The sequence below is a fragment of the Tachyglossus aculeatus genome, chromosome 3 (assembly GCF_015852505.1).
Source record: "Tachyglossus aculeatus isolate mTacAcu1 chromosome 3, mTacAcu1.pri, whole genome shotgun sequence".
Taxonomy (NCBI): Eukaryota; Metazoa; Chordata; class Mammalia; order Monotremata; family Tachyglossidae; genus Tachyglossus; species Tachyglossus aculeatus.
Window position 1 is genome coordinate 5,093,381 of NC_052068.1, and position 20,722 is coordinate 5,114,102.

The 20,722-nt window shown below is 45.2% G+C and overlaps 1 protein-coding gene across 1 annotated transcript in view; it reads right to left on the reverse strand.

The window, feature by feature from the left end:
• Nucleotides 1–342: 342 nt before the first annotated feature.
• EBF3 (EBF transcription factor 3) overlaps nt 343–20,722 on the reverse strand; it is a 240,657-nt gene continuing 220,277 nt past the window's right edge. Inside the window, exons 12-16 of the mRNA XM_038743679.1 lie at nt 19,966–20,031; nt 18,605–18,782; nt 16,705–16,893; nt 16,017–16,214; nt 343–854 (exon numbers count right to left, since the gene is read on the reverse strand). Of these exons, the coding sequence (XP_038599607.1) occupies nt 823–854; nt 16,017–16,214; nt 16,705–16,893; nt 18,605–18,782; nt 19,966–20,031 (663 nt within the window). The 3' untranslated portion in view covers nt 343–822. The remainder of the gene's footprint in view (nt 855–16,016; nt 16,215–16,704; nt 16,894–18,604; nt 18,783–19,965; nt 20,032–20,722) is intronic.

A 20,722-nucleotide genomic window follows, 5' to 3' on the forward strand; every position in this document is an offset into this window, starting at 1 on the left:
AGAATGCAATAGTGTACAGTGCTAGCAAAAGTTGAAAAAATGTCGCAGATTACACTTGCTTAACAGGAAGCTCTAGCAGTGGAAGTATATTTTAATCAACAGACAGTAGCAACTTTTTCTCTGTCAGTGTGCTTTTTGAAGGCAAGAGAATTCAATATCAAAGTTACAATTTCTAACTACAATAAGTTACAAAGTTTCATTTCATTAAGATGAAGTTAAGCAATGATAAACCCTCCCCCCCCCACCCGACCCCCAAATTTTCCTAATCGTAGAATCATCTTTTTTCTTTTTTTTTGCCCCCTCCCCCCGCAGTTTGATGGCTCATACCTTCTTGGCCCCCTTTTTTCACCACAAAAAAATATTTCACATTATAGAGATACACAACCATTGTGATCTAATTATGAGTACAGAAAAATGATCCGGAGACATTTTTCGTCAGTGTTTCATGATAATCAAAATGGTGCATCCACAAAGTTTCTCCCAACACATAGCAAGGACTAGAGACATAGCCAAGACGTAATCAGAAACTTTATACAAAATAGGCGTCGCTTTTTTTTTTTCCCTTATTCTTCAGGACTGAGAAATGTGAAAATATGAGAAAAGTTCAGTCAATAAAATGGAATTGTTCATGAAGAAGTAGGTTGTTTGCATTTTGATTCTTAATAGTTTAAATAAAATCTTTAAACAAAGTCTTTTGTGTAGCATTTCCATTGCTGCTGATTTGTGTTGAAGGTACTCTTTCAGCGTGTCTCAATACACTAAACTTGACCCCTGAAGCCCATCTTTTGATGCTCAGTGCTACGAAGGTAAACAAATGTGGGTTCACATGGGTGGAACTACCAGCCCGGACATAGCTGAAAGAGAGACAGAGAGAGAGAGAGAGAGAAACGGGGAGAGAGAGAAAGAGAGAGAGATAGAAAGAGGGAGATAAATCATTATTGCAAACAATCAACAAAGGGACACTTGAACAGTCTTTGAAACTTGCCCCTTTCTCCTTCTATTTTTTAACGTCCGCAACGCTGAACGCGTGTACGACTCTCAGTGGCTCCGGCCCACCCCGTTGGCCAAAAAGGAAATCTATATTACAGAACGAGCCCGCTCTCTCAAAAAGCCAAGGTGTTTTCCCAAGACAGCATTCCACCAAGACTTCACATTGTAGAAGACGAGAGAATGCCGGCACTTTTTGGTGGGAGGCATTCGACTTGCCGCACGTGTTCTGTTTCTCTCAGCATTTCGTTAATAGCAAAGAGTGGCTTCAGAGTCCCCAGAGGCTGGTTCCTTTGACAGCTGAAAACAACATCGTCACTTCTGGTAATGTCAGACAAGACACATCTCAAGTCCCCTAAACGGAAATCTGACTATCCTGAGTTTCTTTCTCCCGGCCCGAACCTAAATGGAAAAGCTCAATTTTGACATTCGGTTCAATTGTACTTCCCAAGCGCTTAGTACAGTGCTCTGCACACAGTAAGTGCTCAATAAGCCTCAGTAAGCCCCTTCCTTCCTCTCCCCTTTGTCCCCCTCTCCATCCCCCCATCTTACCTCCTTCCCTTCCCCACAGCACCTGTATATATGTATATATTTGTACATATTTATTACTCTATTTATTTATTTTACTTGTACATATCTATTCTATTTATTTTATTTTGTTAGTATGTTTTGGTTTTGTTCTCTGTCTCCCCCTTTTTAGACTGTGAGCCCACTGTTGGGTAGGGACTGTCTCTATATGTTGCCAACTTGTACTTCCCAAGTGCTTAGTACAGTGCTCTGCACACAGTAAGCGCTCAATAAATACGATTGATTGAATAAATTCGGTTGAATGAATGAATGAATTGCACTTTATCATGACTCTTGGTTCCCTAGCCGAATGTAAGCTCACTGTGGGCAGGGAATACATCTGTATATTGTTATAGTGTACTCTCTCAAGAGCTTAGTACAGTGTTCTGCACACAGTAAACATTTGATAAACACAATTGAATGGCTGAGAGGACTCTTCCCCTACCCAGCCCCAAAGCACTAATGTCCATATCGGTAATGTGTTTATTCACATTAATGATGCCTTTTTACTTGCTTTGTTTTGTTTTGTTGTCTTTTTCTCCGCCCCCCCCCAACCCCTACCCCTTCTAGACTGTGAGCCCGTTGTTGGGCAGGGATTGTCTTTATCTGTTGCTGAATTGTGCTCTCCAAAGTGCTTAGTACAGTGGTCTGTAAACAGTAATCCCTCTATAAATACAATTGAATGAATGAATGAATGGTCTGTCTCCCTTCCTAGACTGTAAGCTCATTGTGGGCAGGGAATGTGTCTGTTTACTCTGATGTTGTACTCTCCCAAGCACTTAGGACAGTGTTCTGCACACAGTAAGTGCTCAATAAATATGATTGAATGAATGAAATAACTTTCCCCGTTCCCACTCCCACAGCACATATGTCCATATCTGTAATTTATTTATTTCTACTAATGCCTGTTCCCTCATCTAAGCTCATTGACTGTAAGCAGGGAGTGTGTAGATTTATTGTTCTACTGTACTCTCCCAAGTGCTGAGTTTAATGCTCTGCACACAGTAAGCACTCAGTGAGTACGATTGACTGAGTGACTGATTTCAAAGATCAGACCCAAATATGGTTCCCTGTGACAGATTCAGTCTATCGTTTCTCTCCACTTAAAGTCCTGAAACCGCAAAGTGCAGTTGATTCTTTCTAGGTAATTCCTTGGCAGGGAACTAATTTAGAGTGTCTTAATTTTAGTATTGTTTAATTTTTGTCAAAATGATATTTCTCATTAATTTACGTAAGAGATATTAATAAATTTGTTCTTGTCGTGATGCGTGCTTCAATTTCTCAGTTCATTAATTTCAACAATACTAATGTCTTCCACACTCACTGGTACAACTTTATGGTTTGGAAGACTTGGAGCAGCGTTGCTCAGTGGAAAGAGCCCGGGCTTGGGAGTCAGAGGTCATGGGTTCAAATCCCGGCTCTGCCAATTGTCAGCTATGTGACTTTGGGCAAGTCACTTAACTTATCTGTGTCTCAGTTACCTCATCTGTAAAATGGGGGTTAAGACTGTGAGCCTCACGTGGGACAACCTGATCACCCTGTGTCCCCTCAGCACTTAGAACAGTGCTTTGCACATACTAAACGCTTAATAAATGCCATCATCATTACTATTATCACACATTGCATGTGAAATAGAGTGTTTGAAAGCGGCTTCAACACAGGGAAAATTGGGAAAGTCATGCTACAGTTAGGAGTCCTGAGCTTCCCACAGTTTCACTGGGAAGAACTGTTCTGGAAGAAGAAGGGAGTCCTCTCCATGACTCCCACATTTCTTTAAGAAGTCTCTGATTTAAAAAGGATTCATTTCTTCTCCCAGTTCCTTGTTTGGGTTTAATTCCAGGAAGCGGAGCACTTTGAAGCATGTGCAAAAAACCAGCTCTATATCACGGGTAGAGTTTACTTACTGAAAGTGTCTAAGGGGTTGATTAATATTAACCTATTTATGCAGCACTTTGGCTGTTTACTTTTTTCCCATGGTATTTGTTAAGCACTCGCCATGTGCCAGGTACTGTATTAAGTGCTGGGACAGATAATTATGCAGCACTTTCACCATTTACTTTTTTTCCCATGGTATTTGTTAAGCACTCACCATGTGCCAGGTACTGTATTAAGTGCTGGGACAGATAAAATAATAATAATAATAATAATAATAATAATAATAATAATAATAATAATGGCATTTATTAAGAGCTTACTATGTGCAAAGTACTGTTCTAAGTGCTGGGGAGGTTACAAGGTGATCAGGTTGTCCCACGGAAGGCTCACAGACTTAATCACCATTTTACAGATGAGGGAACTGAGGCACAGAGAAGTTAAGTATATATGTTTGTACGTATGTACGTTTGTATGTTGTATGTGCATTTGTATGTATGTCTGTATGTACATTTGTATATATGTTTGTACGTATTTATTACTCTATTTATTTATTTTACTTGTACATATCTATTCTATTTATTTTATCTTGTTAATATGTTTTGTTTTGTTCTCTGTCTCCCCCCTCTAGACTGTGAGCCAACTGTTGGGTAGGGACCATCTCTATATGTTGCCAACTTGTACTTTCCAAGTGCTTAGTATAGTGCTCTGCACACAGTAAGTGCTCAATAAATATGATTGATTGATTAAGTGACTTGCCCAAAGCCACACAGCTGACAATTGGCAGAGCCGGGATTTGAACCCATGACCTCTGACTCCAAAGCCCGTGTTCTTTCCACTGAGCCATGCTGCCTCTCTAACTACAAACTAATTGGGCTGGACAGAGGCCACGTTCCACATGGGGTTCACAGTCTTGATCCCCGTTTTATAGATGAGGGAACTGGGGCCCAGAGAAATGAAGTGACTTGCCCAAGGTCACACAGCAGAGAAGCGGCGGAGCCGGGATTAGAACCCAGGTCCTTCTGATTCCCAGGCCTGGGCTCTATTCACTGGGCCATGCTGTTTTTTCTGGGGAATGCTTGCAGGGGAGTCATGTGACCCACTATAATAATAATGATAATAATAATGGCATTTGTTAAGTGCTTACTCTGCTCCAAAGCACTGTTCTAAGAGCTGGGGAGGATACAAGGTATCAAGTTGTCCCACGTGGGGCTCACAATCTTGATCCCCATTTTACAGATGAGGTAACTGAGGCCCAGAGAAGTGAATTTACAAGTTGGCAACATATAGAGATGTCCCTACCCAACAGTCGGCTCACAGTCTAGAGGGGGGAGACAGAGAACAAAACAAAACATTTTAACAAAATAAATAGAATAGAAATGTACAAGTAAAATAAATAAATAGAGTAATAAATACATACAAACATATATACAAACATACATACAAATGTACATACAACATACAAACTATTTTATTTTGTTAGTATGTTTGGTTTTGTTCTCTGTCTCCCCCTTTTAGACTGTGAGCCCACTGTTGGGTAGCGACTGTCTCTATACGTTGCCAATTTGCACTTCCCAAGCGCTTAGTACAGTGCTCTGCACATAGTAAGCGCTCAATAAATACGATTGATTGATTGATTGAAGTGACTTGCCCAAAATCACACAGCTGACAATTGGCGGAGACGGGATTTGAACCCATGACCTCCGACTCCCAAGCCCGGGCTCTTTCCATTGAGCCACGCTGCTTCTCTCACTATAACTATGCTATTTTCCCTCCCTCTCAGACCAAGGACACTGAGGCTGGAGCAGGCTAAGCAGGGAAAACAGTGTTCGACCCAAAGGACTGCTCACAGCTTTTCATTCATTCATTCCATCATTCAATCATATTTATTGAGCATTTCATGTATGGAGAGCACTGTACTGAGGACTTGGGGGAGGACAATGGACCAAAAAAAAAAAACACACATTCCCTGCCCACAATGAGCTCACAGCCTTCCACACGAAATGTACAGTCACCGAAACAAACATTTTTATGAGAAGCAGCGTGGCTCAGAGGAAAGAGCACGGGGCTTTGGAGTCAGAGGTCATGGGTTCAAATCCTGGCTCTGCCAATTGTCAGCTGTGTGACTTTGGGCAAGCCACTTCACTTCTCTGGGCCTCAGTTACCTCATCTGTAAAATGGGGATTAAGACTGTGAGCCCCACGAGGGACAACCTGACCACCTTGTAACCTCCCCAGTGCTTAGAACAGTGCTTTGCACATAGTAAGTGCTTAGTAAATGCCATCATTATTATTATCATTCGACATTTACTGTGTGTAGAGCACTATCCTAAGCACTTGGGAGAGCACAATATAAAAATAAACACACACATTCCCTGTCCACAATGATCTTACAATATAAAGGGGGAGGCAGACATCAATATGACGAGAAGCAGCGTGGCAGAGTGGAAATATCATGGGTTTGGGAGTCAGAGGGCGTGGGTTCTAATTCCGGATCTGCCACTGACCAGCTGTGTGACTTTGGGCAAGTCACTTGACTTCTCTGGGCCTCAGTTCCCTCATCTGTAAAATGGGGTTAAGATTGTGAGCCCACGTGGGACAGCCAAAACTCCTCACTCTCGGGGACAACGTGATCACCTTGTATCTACCCCAATGCTTAAAACACTGCTTGGCACACAGTAAGCGCTTAACAAATGCCATCATTGTTATTATTATATAAATTAACAAATTACAGATCTAAATTACAGATACAGAAACAGGAGTGTCATCTCTAGCTTAATGTACATTGTGTAGTGCATGTAAATGCTTCTTCACTTTTACATTGGCTTATTGGTCTTAATAGCTCTGTCGATATTTTTGTTTTGCTCTCCCCGTTGAGGTGTAACCTCTCTGAGACAGGGAAAACATCAGTTCTTCAATCATTCACTCATTCATTCATTCATTCAATCGTATTTGTTGAGTGCTTACCATGTGCAGAGCACTGTACTAAGCACTCAGGAGTATAGAGTACAACAGTACACAGGCACATTCCTTCATTCAGTCAATTCATTCAATCGTATCTATTGAGCCCTTATTCTGTGCAAAGCACTGCACTAAGCACTTGGGAGAGTGCAATACAACAACAGACACATTCCCTGCCTACAATAACAACAATAATAATGAAAATAATAATTATTAATAGTAGTAATAATGATATTTGTTGAGCACTTACTATGTGCCAAGCACTGTTCTAAGCACTGAGGAAGACACAAGGTAATCAGGTTGTCCATGTGAGGCTCACCTTCTTAATCCCTGTTTTACAGATGAGATAACTGAGGCACAGAGAAGTGAAGTGGCTTGCCCAAGGTCACACAGCAGACAAGTGGCAGAGCCGGGATTAGAACCTACGTCTTCTAACTCCCAGGCTTGGGCTCTTTCCACTAAATCACACTACTTCTCTGTAGTGTTGTTAAGCATTTACTGTGTGTCAAGCACTGTTTGAGCTCACAGTTTTGCGGGGGCGGGGGGGTCTATTTTCCCAAGTGCTTATTACAGAGGGCATGGGTTCAAATCCCGGCTCTGCCAATTGTCAGCTGTGTGACTCGTGGCTCAGTGGAAAGAGCATGGGTTTTGGAGTCAGAGGTCATGGGTTCAAATCCCTACTCCTCAAAAACCTCCAGTGGCTACCAATCAATCTGCGCATCAGGCAGAAACTCCTCACCCTGGGCTTCCAGGCTGTCCATCCCCTCACCCCCTCCTACCTCACCTCCCTTCTGTCCTTCTCCAGCCCATCCCGCACCCTCCGCTCCTTTGCTGCTAACCTCCTCACTGCACCTCGTTCTCGCCCGTCCCGCCATCGACCCCCGGCCCACGTCCTCCCCCTGGCCCGGAATGTCCTCCCTCCGCCCATCCGCCAAGCTAGCTCTCTTCCTCCCTTCAAAGCCCTACTGAGAGCTCACCTCCTCCAGGAGGCCTTCCCACACTGAGCCCCCTTTTTCCTCTCCTCCTCCCCATCCCCCTCATCTTACCTCCTTCCCCTCCCCACAGCACCTGTATATATGTTTGTACGGATTTATTACTCTATTTATTTTACTTGTACACATTTACTATTCTATTTATTTTATTTTCTTAATATGTTTTGTCTAGTTGTCTGTCTCCCCCTTCTAGACTGTGAGCCCGCTGTTGGGTAGGGACCATCTCTATATGTTGCCAACTTGGACTTCCCAAGTGCTTAGTACAGTGCCCTGCACACAGTAAGTACTCAATAAATATGATTGAATGAATGAATACTCTGCCAATTGTCAGCTGTGTGACTTTGGGCAAGTCACTTTGCTTCTCTGGGCCTCAGTTACCTCATCTGTAAAATGGGGATTAAGACTGTCAGCCCCCCGTGGAAAAACCTGATCACCTTGTAACATCCCCAGCATTTAGAATAGTGCTTTGCACATAGTAAGCGCTTAATAAATGCTATCATTATTATCATTATTATTCTCTGGGCCTCAGTTCCCTCATCTGGAAAATGGGGATGAAGACTGTGAGCCCCCCGTGGGACAACCTGATCACCCTGTAACCTCCCCAGTGCATAGAATTGTGCTTTGCACATAGTAAGCGCTTAATAAATGCTATCATTATTATCATTATTATTCTCTGTGCCTCAGTAACCTCATCTGTCAAATGGGGAGGAAGACTGTGAGCCCCCCGTGGGACAACCTGATCACCTTGTAACCTCCTCAGCGCTTAGAATAGTGCTTTGCACATAGTAAGCACTTAATAAATGCCATTATTATTATTATTACAGTGAGCGCTCATATATACCATTATTACTACTAACACTACTACTGTTACTTCCCCTACTACTGCTGTTTTTACTACTAGTTGCTGCTATTGTAACTACTGTTACTAGCTGCTACTACTACTACTAGCTGATGTTTCTAGACTGTGAGCCCGCTGTTGGGTAGGGACCGTCTCTATGTTGCCAACTTGTACTTCCCAAGCACTTAGTACAGTGCTCTGCACACAGTAAGCACTCAATAAATACGATTGAATGATTGAATGTTACTCCTCCTACTACTACGATTATTGCTGCTACTACTACTTCTACTGCTAATACTCTACTACTGATTGTAGTATTTATTAAGCTCTTACTATGTGCCAGGCTCTGTACTAAGCACTGGGGTGGATTCAAGCAAATCAAGTGGGACACAGTCCCTGTCCCGCACGGGGCTCACCGTCTTATCCCATTTTACAGACGAGGTAACTGAGGCCCACAAAAGTAAAATGACTTGCCCTAGATCACACGGCAGACAAGGGGTGGGGACTGGATTAGAACCCAGGTCCTTCTGATTCCCAGGCCTGGGCTCTATCCACTATGCCACGCTGCTTCTCTACTATCAATCAATCAAATGTATTTATTGAGCACTTACTGTGTGCAGAGCACTGTACTAAGCGCTTGGGAAGTGGAAAGAGCACGGGCTTTGGAGTCAGAGGTCAGGGGTTCGTATCCCGACTCCGCCACATGTCTGCTGTGTGACCTTGGGCAAGTCACTTAACTTCTCTGAGCCTCAGTTACCTCGTCTGTAAAATGGGGATTAAGACTGTGAGCCCCACGTGGGACAACCTGATTCACTTTGTATCCCCCCAAGCGCTTAGAACAGTGCTTTGCACATAGTAAGCGCTTAACAAATACCAACAAAAAAAAAAAAAAAATTACAAGTTGGCAACATATAGAGACGGTCCCTACCCAACAGCGGGCTCACAGTCTACTGCTACTATTGCTCTGCACATAGTAAGCGCTTAATAAATGCTATTATTATTATTATTATTATTATTGCTGCTACTAATAATAATGATGGTATTTGTTAAGCGCTTACTACGTGCCAAGCACTGTCCTAAGCACTGGCACTACAACTATTATTACGAGCTACTGCTAGAGAAGCAGCGTGGCTCAGTGGAAAGAGCCGGGGCTCTGGAGTCAGAGGTCATGGGTTCAAATCCCGGCTCCTCCAATTGTCAGCTGTGTGACTTTGGGCATGTCACTGAACTTCTCTGTGCCTCAGTGACCTCATCTGGAAAATGGGGATGAAGACTGTGCACCCCCTGTGGGACAACCTGATCACCTTGTAACCTCTCCAGCGCTTAGAGCAGTGCTTTGAACATAGGAAGCACTTAATAAATGTCATCGTTATTATTATTATTTGTTCAATCGTATTTATTGAGCTCTCACTGTGTGCAGAGCACTACGCTAAGCGCTTGGGAAGTAAAAATCGGCACCATATAGAGACGGTCCCTACCCAACAATGGGCTACTACTATTACTATTGCTACTATTCTAATTTGTTGTCCTGCTTCCTGCTTACAATTCCTCGGGCTTTCACTAATTCTTCCTAATTTGTTGCCCTGCTTCCTGCGTACACTTCCTCTGGCTTTCACTATTTTTTTTTTTCTGTCTTCCTCATTGGATTGCTTACTGCACAAAAGGAGACAATGGCAAACCGTTTCCGGATTTTTCCCAAGAAAATTCTGCAGATCCACTACCAGAATGATGGGAGATGGAAAGTGGGGCCTTCCGGGAGAGACGCGTCCGTGGCGTCGCTATGGGTCAGAGACGAGCCCTTCTAGACTGTGAGCCCACTGTTGGGTAGGGACTGTCTCTATATGTGGCCAACTTGTACTTCCCAAGCGCTTAGTACAGTGCTCTGCGCACAGTAAGCGCTCAATAAATACGATTGATCGATTGATTGATTGACAAATCACTGGATGGTAAGCTTGGTGGTCTCCCCCTTCTAGACTGTGAGCCCACTGTTGGGTAGGGACTGCCTCTATATGTTGCCAACTTGTACTTCCCAAGCGCTTAGTACAGTGCTCTGCACACAGTAAGCGCTCAATAAATACGATTGAATGAATGAATGAATGGTGGGGAATATCTGATTTGCAAGTCTTGTACTCTCCCTGGCAAAGGCCTAGTGGCTAGAGCCCGGGCCTGGGAATCAGAAGGACCTGGGTTCTAATCCCAGCTCTGCCACTTATCTGCTGTGTGACCTTAGGCAAGTCACTTCACTTTTCTGCACCTCGGGTACCTCATCCGTAAAACGGGGATTAAGACTGTGAGTCCCACGAGGGATGGGGGCTATGTCCAACCTGATTAGTTTCTGTCTACTCCAGTGATTAGTACTGGAGTACTAGAGTATTAGAGAAGCAGCGTGGCTCAGTGGAAAGAGCCTGGGCTTTGGAGTCAGAGGTCTTGGGTTCAAATCTTGTCAGCTGTGTGACTTTAGGCAAGTCAGTTGAATTCTCTGTGCCTCAGTTACCTCATCTGTAAAATGTGGATGAAGACTGTGAGTCCCATGTGGGACAACCTGATCACCTTGTAGCCTTCCCAGCGCTTAGAACAGTGCTTTGCACATAGTAAACGCTTAATAAATGCCATCATCATTATTATTATTATTACAGTGTCCAGCACATAGTAAGCACGTAACAAATACCATTTAAAAAAAGAAAGAAAAAGGAGCAGGAGCATTTATTGGGCACGCACTGGGTGCAGTGTTCTGACCTAAAAACACTTGGGAAGTACGAAACAGATCCATTCCCTGCCCACAGGGAGGTGATAATCCTATAGTATATGGTACCTAGCCCTCTGAAGGCACTCAGTAAGTGTTATTGATGATGATGATGATGATGATGATGATGATGATGATAATAATAATGATGATGATGATGATGAAGATGGTGGAGGTGGTGATGATGATAGTGGGCACCATGGTGGTGGTGACGATGATCATGATGGTGGTGGTGATGATAACTGTGATGGTCATCATTTATTATTTTATTATTCTATTTATTTTATTAATGATGTGCATGTGTATATATATATATATATATATATATAAATAATTCTACTTATATTGACGCTATTGATGCCTGTCTACTTGTGTTGTTTTGTTGTCAGTCTCCCCCTTTTAGAAGCAGTGTGGCTCAGTGGAAAGAGCCCAGGCTTAGGAGTCAGAGGTCATGGGTTCTAATCCTGACCAACACATAATAATAATAATAATAATAATAATAATAATGGCATTTGTTAAGCACTTACTATGTGCCAAGCACTGTTCTAAGCACTGGGGAGGTTACAAGGTGATCAAGTTGTCCCACGGGGGGCTCTCAGTCTTAATCCCCATTTTACAGATGAGGGAACTGAGACCCAAAGAAGTGAAGTGACTTGCCCAGAGTCACACAGCTGACAGTTGGTGGAGCCGGGATTTGAACCCATGACCTCTAACTCCAAAGCCTGGGCTCTTTCCACTGAGCCATGCTGCTTCCATGACCAGCTTGTGAGCTGGGTGACTTTGGGCAAGTAACTTCACTTCTCTGGGCCTCAGTTCCCTCATCTGTAAATTGGGGATTAAGACTGTGAGCCCCACGTGGGACAACCTGATCACCTTGTATCTACCCCAGCGCTTAGAACAGTGCTTGGTATATAGTAAGTGCTTAACAAATACCAACGTTATTATTATTATTATTATTATTATTATTCTAGACTGTGAGCCTGTTGTTGGGCAAGGATTATCTCTGTTGCTGAATTGTACTTTCCAAGCACTTAGTGCACTGCTCTGCACACAGTAAGTGCTCAACAAATACGATTGAATGAAGGAATTAATAATAATAATAATAATAATAATAATGGTACTTGTTAAGCACTTACTATGTGCCAGGCACTGTTCTAAGCACTGGGGGAGATACAAGATAATCAGGTGGTCCCACATGGGGCTCACAGTCTTCATTTTGCTGATGAGGTAACTGAGACATAGAGAAGTTAAGTGGCTTGCCCAAGGTCACACAGCAGACAAGTGGTGGAGCCGGGATTAGAACCCACGTCCTCTGACTCCCAAGCCCGGGCTCTTTCCACTAAGCCACGCTGCTGCTCTGTGATGCTACTAATTTCTAGACTGTGAGCCCACTATTGGGTAGGGACCGTCTCTATATGTTGCCAACTTGTACTTCCCAAGCGCTTAGTACAGTGCTCTGCACACAGTAAGCGCTCAATAAATATGACTGATTGATTGCTAATAATTCCCATGGTGGTGGTGGTGGTGATGGAGTTGAGGTCTCTGAGATCAGCAGAGTCCACTTCCTCTAAATATGGTTTTTACTTCCTTGATGATATAAAGAAGAGGTGGGCGGCTCAAAGAATCCAAGGAGCGATGGGATCTGTCACCCAAATTGAGATGCTAACCCTTTCCTACAGATCTTTTCATGGCTTTTCAAATCATGACAAATTGCTGGATTTGGGGCGGGTTGGGTAGGTGGCTTTCCACATTTTACTCGGAAGTGGAAAATGCATAGAGAAGCAGCATGGCTCAGTGGAAAGAGCCCGGGCTTGGAGCCAGAGGTCATGTGTTCAAATCCCGGCTCCGCCAATTGTCAGCTGTGTGACTTTGGACAGGTCACTTAACATCTCTGTGCCTCAGTTACCTCATCTGTAAAATGGGGATGAAGACTGTGAGCCCCCCGTGGGACAACCTGATCACCTTGTAACCTCCCCAGCACTTAGAACAATGCTTTGCACATAGTAAGCACTTAATAAATGCCATCATTATTATTATTATTATTTAACTGTCTTTCAGGGAATCTGAGAGAGGAACGTGCTCTTCACTTTGTTATGGATTGCAACACAACATGACCAGGGCTACTTGTCTGCTGTGTGACCTTGGGTGAGTCACTTCACATCTCTGGGCCTCATCTGAAAAACGGGGATGAAGACGGTGAGCCCCATGTGGGACAGGGACTGTGTACTACCCGATTAGATTGTGTCTACCCCAGCGTTTAGAACAGTGCTGGATACATAATAAGCGCTAACAAATGCCGTCAATAAATAAAACGGATCAATGGATTGAGTGTAGGTATGAGTTGCGGTTCTCCCACAACTCCTAGGCAAATGGGCATGTTTGACTGGCCTATTTGCAGGGAGATCCGTTTCTCCACCTACTCTGTCTTGCGAATGGCTCGTTGTGGGAAGGTTGTCTGTTTGTTGTCATGTTGTCCTCTCCAAGGCGCTTAGTACAGTGCTCTGAACACAGTAAACACTCAATAAATATGATTGAATGAAGGAATGATGGGAAACAGGCAAATCTGGCAAGTGCTATGCTTGGAAAGATTTCATCCCCCAGGTCAAAAACCATGAAGCAGAGAGTCGTCACTTGGGAGGTTCAAAGTAGTAGCCGCCTGACCCCGATGGAGGAGAAATATGCCTCATTGATGACACCCTTTCTTCTGGTATTTATTAAGCTCTTACTTTGCGTCAAACACTGTTCTAAGTACTGGAACAGTGGCGAGTTAATTAGGTCGGACACAGTCCCTGTCCTGCGTGGCGCTCACAGTCTAAGTAGGAGGGAGAACAGGTATCCCCCTTTTACAGTTGAGGAAACTGAGGAACAAAGAAGTTAAGCGACTTGCCCAAGGTCACACAGCAAGCAATTGGCAGAGCCAGGATTAGAACCCAGGTCTTTCTGTCTCCCAGACACGGGCTCTTTCCACTAGGCCCATATCGCTTCTCTTACATTAATAAATCCAAGATTCTGAGAAGAAATGCCCATGAAATGTACTCAGCATCAAGTTCAAAAGCATAAAAACTTGGAAGGATATTTGGGGGAGAAACCCAATGAGTTTTCTGCTGTCAAAATTAGAAGACACCTGCTCAGTCGTTTTACATCTACTTCCTTCTACACTTTCCCCCCTAGCACAGTTGTGTCTATCTCGAATGACATAAAAATTCAATCTGTCCTTAAAGGTCAATGATTCCCCCTCCAGAACCCACCAAATGACACAAATAGATTATCTTCTATCCAGGTTATAGCGCTCTCTTCCCAAACACCATCCCTCCACCTGAGATTTAAGCACCAGTTACACATTTGTGGACTCCTGCCCTCCTGTAGTTATAATAATAATTATTATTATTATGGTCTTTGATAAGCACTTACTATGTGCCAGGCATTGTACTAAACTCTGGGGTAGAGACAAGCAAATTGGATTGGACACAGTCCCTGTCCTACATGGGGCTCACAGTCTCAATCCTCATTTTACAGATGAGGTAACTGAGGCACAGAGAAGAAAAGAGACTTGCCCAAGGTCACACAGCAGACAAGTGGTCGAGTGGAGATTAGAACCCATGACTTTCTGACTCCAGGCCCATGGTTTATCCACTATGCCATGCTGCTTCCATGATGGATATATACCTTAAGCCCTAAATTAACTTCCATATCTCATGGATTCTATATCTTAAACCCTAGTTTATCTTCCATATCTCATGGAGTCCATATTTTAAGTCTTAACTTAATAATAATAATAATAATAATAATAATAATAATAAATAAATAATGGCATTTGTTAAACGCTTACTATGTGCAAAGCACTGTTCTAAGCGCCGGGGAGGATACAGGGTGATCAGGTTGTCCCACGTGGGGCTCACAGTCTTAATCCCCATTTTCCAGATGAGGTAACTGAGGCACAGAGAAGTTAAGTGACTTGCCCAAAGTCACACAGCTGACAAGTGGCGAGGCTGGGATTTGAACCCATGACCTCTGACTCCTAAGCCAGGGCTCTTTCCACTGAGCCACGCTGCTCCTCTGATTTATCTTCCGTATCTCATGCGTCCCATATCTGAAGCCCTGTTATTTTCTTACCTCATGGATCCCATATTTTAGGCCCTAATTTATCTGCCTTAATAATAATAATAATGGTGTTTGTTAAGCGCTTACTATGTGCCAAGCACTGTTCTAAGCACTGGGGGAGATGCAAGACAATCAGGTTGTCCCACGTGGGGCTCACAGCCTTAATCCCCATTTTACAGATGAGGCAACTGAGGCACAGAGAAGTTAAGTGGCTTAACCAAGGCCACACAGCAGATGAGTGGCGGAGCCGGGATTAGAACCCACGACCTCTGGCTCCCATACGTCATGGATCCAAAATCCTCAGCCCTAATTTCTCTTCCATATCACGTGGATCCCCTATCTTAAGCCCCAGCTTATCTTCCATAACTTGTGGATCCCATTGCTGAAGCCCTAACTCTCATCCCGTATCCTCCTTCCTCCTGGATGAAAATTTGTTCTTTTCCATCTCCCCTGCTTGAGGGCAAGGATGGTGTCTACCAACTCTATCGTACTCTTCCAAGAGCTCAGTTCAGCGCTCTGCTCCCAGTAAACTGAAAACTCGTTGAGGGCAGGGACCGTGTCTATCAACTCTCCTGGACTCTCCAAGCGCTTAGCACAGTGCTCTGCTCTGCACTCAGAGATCAGGAAGGGCCTTTACATCCTCTACTGTACCATCCCAGTGCTCTGCACGCAATCGGCGCCTGCTAGAGATGGCTATTTATTTATTTATTATTATTTATTAATCGTATTTACTGAGCGTTTACCATCTGCAAAGCACTGTACTAAGTCCTTGGGAGATTACAATAGAACATCAAACACATTCCCTGCCCACAGTGAACTCGCAGTCTAGAGGGGAAGATCGACCTTAATATAACTAAATAGATAAATAAAGAAATAATGGATTGATATGCATCTATTGATCTCGCCCCAAAGTGCCTGTGAAACCCTGAAGAACGAGAGAGAGAGTGATAACTCACCTTGAAGTCCATTCCCATTGGCGCTGGTACAAGATGGTGGAGGAGAAGCTTGGGGCCTAACCACCGGCGCGAAGGCGCTCTTTTGTTTCACTGCAGAGATGACATTGGCAGGTGAGAATGAGAAAATGCCGTGTGTACTGCTACAATTTGAAGGGAGGGTGACTGAAGAGGCTGCCATGGTTGGACTTGACGGAACTACTGTAATAAAGCAAAGATAATCAGGACTCAGATTGCGTTTTGGCACGCCACACACAGACAGAGAGAGTGATAAGGCCTCGCCTTTCAAATAGAGAGGGGAAAAATAAATGGAAAAAAACATGAAATGCGCTATTGGCTCGGCCACTCTCTGGATAACAGGCAAACTCTTTTGTGTTGGACTTTCTGGATAAATCGTGGAGCCCGATTTCTTTTGTTGTTTTTTTCCGAGGGGGGCACTTGGTTTGTTTGTACTACGATCCCATCGCGGCCCATTTGGACCAATGGATTCGAGTGGTTTTGTTTTTTTGGGGGGTTGTTTTTTTCTTTTAACGTCCAGCCTCAAGAGTCACCCTCCTTTTATCCAGTAGCTCACATCATAGAGAAATCAAATCAAAAAACGGGGCAAGAGTCAAAGCGGGGAGTGGGAGGGGCGGGGGGAGGTGGGCGGTATGAATCCGTAGGGTGATGCGGTACGAAAATAGACACTTACTGCCGTAAGGAGAGTTAGCTGAGGAGCCATTAAGGAATCCAGGAGAACCAGGGACGCCCAGATTGGACATTCCAGCATTACCATATCCGTTCATGCTATTGCTGACTGTGTTGTAATTAGATTGCTGAGGAGTACTGCTGGGGGCATATCCTCGTGGGGAGACACTGCTTGTATTGCGACTGTAGCCTACTGTTGAAATTCCCCCCACCCCCCAAAAGACCCACGTTATTATTTAGACCGTACACTGCGGGGCTGGGGGTTGGGGGGTGGGGCGGAGAGCAATGGGACACCCCATCATTCCCCGCTATGTAGCGCACGCTTTTCATCGGTCGTCACGCTTGGATCGAAAACGTCTCTCCCTGCCCCAGCTGCTCCCGCGGTGGAGGGTAACCTTATCGGAAGCAGCACGGCGTAGTGGATAGAGCTTGGGCCTGAGAGTCAGAAGGTCATGGGTTCCGATCCCGGCCCCCCCACTTGTCTGCTGTGTGACCTTGGGTGAGTCACTTCATTTCTCTGGGCCTCAGTTACCTCATCTGGAAATGGGGAATTGAGACGGTAAACCCCATGTGGGACAAGGACTCTGTCTAACCCGATTTCTTTGTAATCAGCCCAGTGCTTGGTACAGCGCCTGGCACATAGTAAGCACTTAAAAATACCAGAATTATTATTATTACGCCGACCCTATTTAAGTCTTCCACAGGCCCAGGGTGGTGTTCTCTCCTCCAGGCATGGTCGGCCTGGGTTAGACAGTTCTCTTCGATCCCACGCCGTGTTGAGTTTTCCTCCTGTTTGTTTTTAATAGTGATTAATCAATCAGTGGTATTTATCGAGCACTTACTACGTGCATAGCACTGTCCGAAGCGCTTAGTCCAGACAATCAACGGGCAAGAGTGCTGCTCTCAGCCAACATGGTGGGTAGATTCTCAGTTGCCATCCCTTGACAGGCAAAAGAGTTTTTTTCCGAGTGGTTACCCCATAAAAGACAGTTTGTGGGGGCTTCAAGAGGGGTGGAGGGTACTAGTTTTAGGGAGAAGGGAATGTTGGGTGGGAATTTCACAGCACACTTTGCCATTTAGGCTGGGAGGATGAAAGCCAAAGTATTAGCAACGTGGGACAGACACATGCAGTGTTTAAAAGAGACTCGCCTGAGAACCAGGACCACAGTCCCGTATTATAAAAGGAAGCGACACATTTCATTGCAATCGAATGTACAGTTACCCGGGTTGTAAGGACCTGGGGAGCCTGTTTTGATTTGTGTTTGAAACTGAATCAGAACTTTGCATAAGGCAGCTTATTCGGACAGTAAACACCTCCAATTTGTGGGACTGCCTTTGTGAAGCAGGAGTTCCAATATCCCACGCGTCTCATTATCCCAAGAGGGAAGGGAGGGCCGGGTGGAATCATCCCAACTTTAAGCCGGGGGGAAGAAGGGAGAGGGGTGGAAACCGAGGCCCAGAGAGATTAAGGGGCAGGCCCAATGATCACAAAGCGGATTGCCCAACTCCCAGAATGAACCTCCATCCACTAGACTCTTCTGTACGATAGAGGTGCGACCCATTTAAACCACCGTCATTCCCTAATCAACCATCCCGACTATGAAGAAGCATGATAACACTCCCAGAAGACAGTATTGAACCCCAGAAAATAAGCACGCAGTTATCGCACGATCCTGAAGATCGGCCGACAGTCAGAGTGAAAAAGCTCCATCACACGGGCAGCGTTGCCAGCTAACCTTTCTCCTCCCCCTCGGTACTTTGTGGAAAACAAGAATCCCAAAGAAAGGAAATAATTAAATAGCGGTGCTAATTTCTAGACCGTACTCCGTTACGCGTCCGGTGACAGGGATCGAGTCCAGGCTCTTGAACTAAGGGTGAAGTTAACTCTTGCCCGTGGTTGTTACCTTGGTCGTTAGCTTGCGATGTCTCTGAGACGTTCACAGCGAGCTGGCTGCTGAAGGAGTTGACTCCCATCATGCCCGTGTGAGCCGGAGTGTTGCCCAGAGTGGGGATCTGATTGTGATTGCGCGGCACGCTATATAACGCTTCGGCGATGTCAGCTGCCCGTTTCAGGATTATTTCCTAGAGCGATGATATAAGAATGGTTGTTGATGCGCCGTGGATGGGGTTTGGGCTTGAGGGGTTGGGGAGGGGAAGGGGTGGCTTAGCTCCTAATCTATCTTCAATAGGCTAGAGACCAGGAACCCACCGTGAGACGAAAGAGGGAAGACCATATCAACTCTCCCCATTACCCCAGAGAAGCAGCGTGATATGGCGGCTAGAGCACGGGCTTGGGAGTCAGAAGGTCATGGGTTCTAATTCCAGCTCTGTCACTTGTCAGTCAATCGTATTTATTGAGTGCTTACTGCATGCAGAGCACTGGACTGAGCATTTGGGAGAGTCTGGTGTGTGACCTTGGGCAAGTCACTTCGCTTCTCTGGGCCTCAGTTAACCTCATCTGGAAAATGGGGATTGAGACTGTGAGCCCCACCGTTAACCTGATTTGTTTGTCTCCATCCCAGCCCTTACAACAGTGCCAGGTACATAGTAAGTGCTTAACAAATACCGTAATTATTCATCATTATTATTATTACCCCAAATGGCCCCCTAGGGAAAACCAGTGAGGAATTTGTTGCCCAGTTTGATCTGGGGCTTTTCCAAATAATAATATTAAGAATAATGATAATAATAGTTGCGGGATTTGTTAAGTGCTTACTATGTTCCAGGAACTGTACTAACCACTGGGCAGGGATATAAGCCAATTGGGTTGGACACGGTCCCTGTCCCACGTGGGGCTCACCGTCTTAATCCCTGTTTTACGGATGAGATAACCGAGGCCCAAAGGTCCAAGGTCACACAGCAGATGAGTGGAGGAGCCGGGATTAGAATGCATGACCTTCCAACTCCCAGGCTCAGGCTCCATCCACTATGCCATATGTGCAGAGCATGGAGCCCCCCTTATACGCTGCATATTTTGGCCCGGGTTCAGGCCTATCTGCCTGCCTTAATGAGGACTTTGGCTTCAGGCACCTCGCTCCTAATTGTCATTTCCGACACGGAAACTCACTGGGAAAAGGAAATGGGAAGAGGAAGCATTTCTCCTGAGAGCATCGCGTAGCATCTCGACTGCCCCGGGGTTCCCGGCAGAAGCGAGCAGTACGGAGAAATGCGTGGAGAGCCCGCCAGCTCCGTGGAGAGCTGCTTCTGATTCTCACATCCGTGAGTTCGAGGGGGTGGAGGAAGGAATCCGGCATCGTTCGCCTACCTGGTTATTGTGTGGCATTCCATACAGAGCTTCGACCAAGTCAGCTGCTCTCTTAAGTAATACTTCCTAAAGGAAAAGGAAAGTACAGTTTAGCGGGGGTATTCGGGAAACTTTCACCTCTGGTCCAAGCAGGAGGCTTGGACCAACCATTTCATGCTCCGAGAGGGAGCTCTCACTCTGGTCCTCCCTCATCCCTTAATAATAATAATAATGGCATTTATTAAGCGCTTACTATGTGCAAAGCACTGTTCTAAGCGCTGCGGAGGTTACAAGGTGATCAGGTTGTCCCACATGTGGCTCCCAGTCTTAATCCCCATTTTACAGATGAGGTAACTGAGGCCCAGAGAAGTGAAGTGACTTGCCCAAAGTCACACAGCTGACAAGTGGTGGAGCTGGGATTAGAACCCATGACCTCTGACTCCAAAGCCCGTGCTCTTTCCACTGAGCCACGCTGCTTCTTAAGAGGGAGAGCGGGAGAGCGGCCAAGAATTACACCCTCAACTGTCGCAGAGGAGGAGAGTGAGGCCCAGAGAGGTGAAGTGACTGGCCTGAGGTCACACAGCAGGCCGAGCTCGGGGCTGGAACCTGGGTCTCCTGACTCCCATCCGTTCCCGCATCCTTCCCACAAGGCCACGTGGCCTCTAGTCCGGTTCATTTCAGGAAAAAGCTCCTCCTTTCTCCTTTCTCCAGAGGGCTGCAAACCTTCCTCCTCCAGGCGAAGGGACCGAGAAATGGAGGCGAATGAATCGGATGGCCT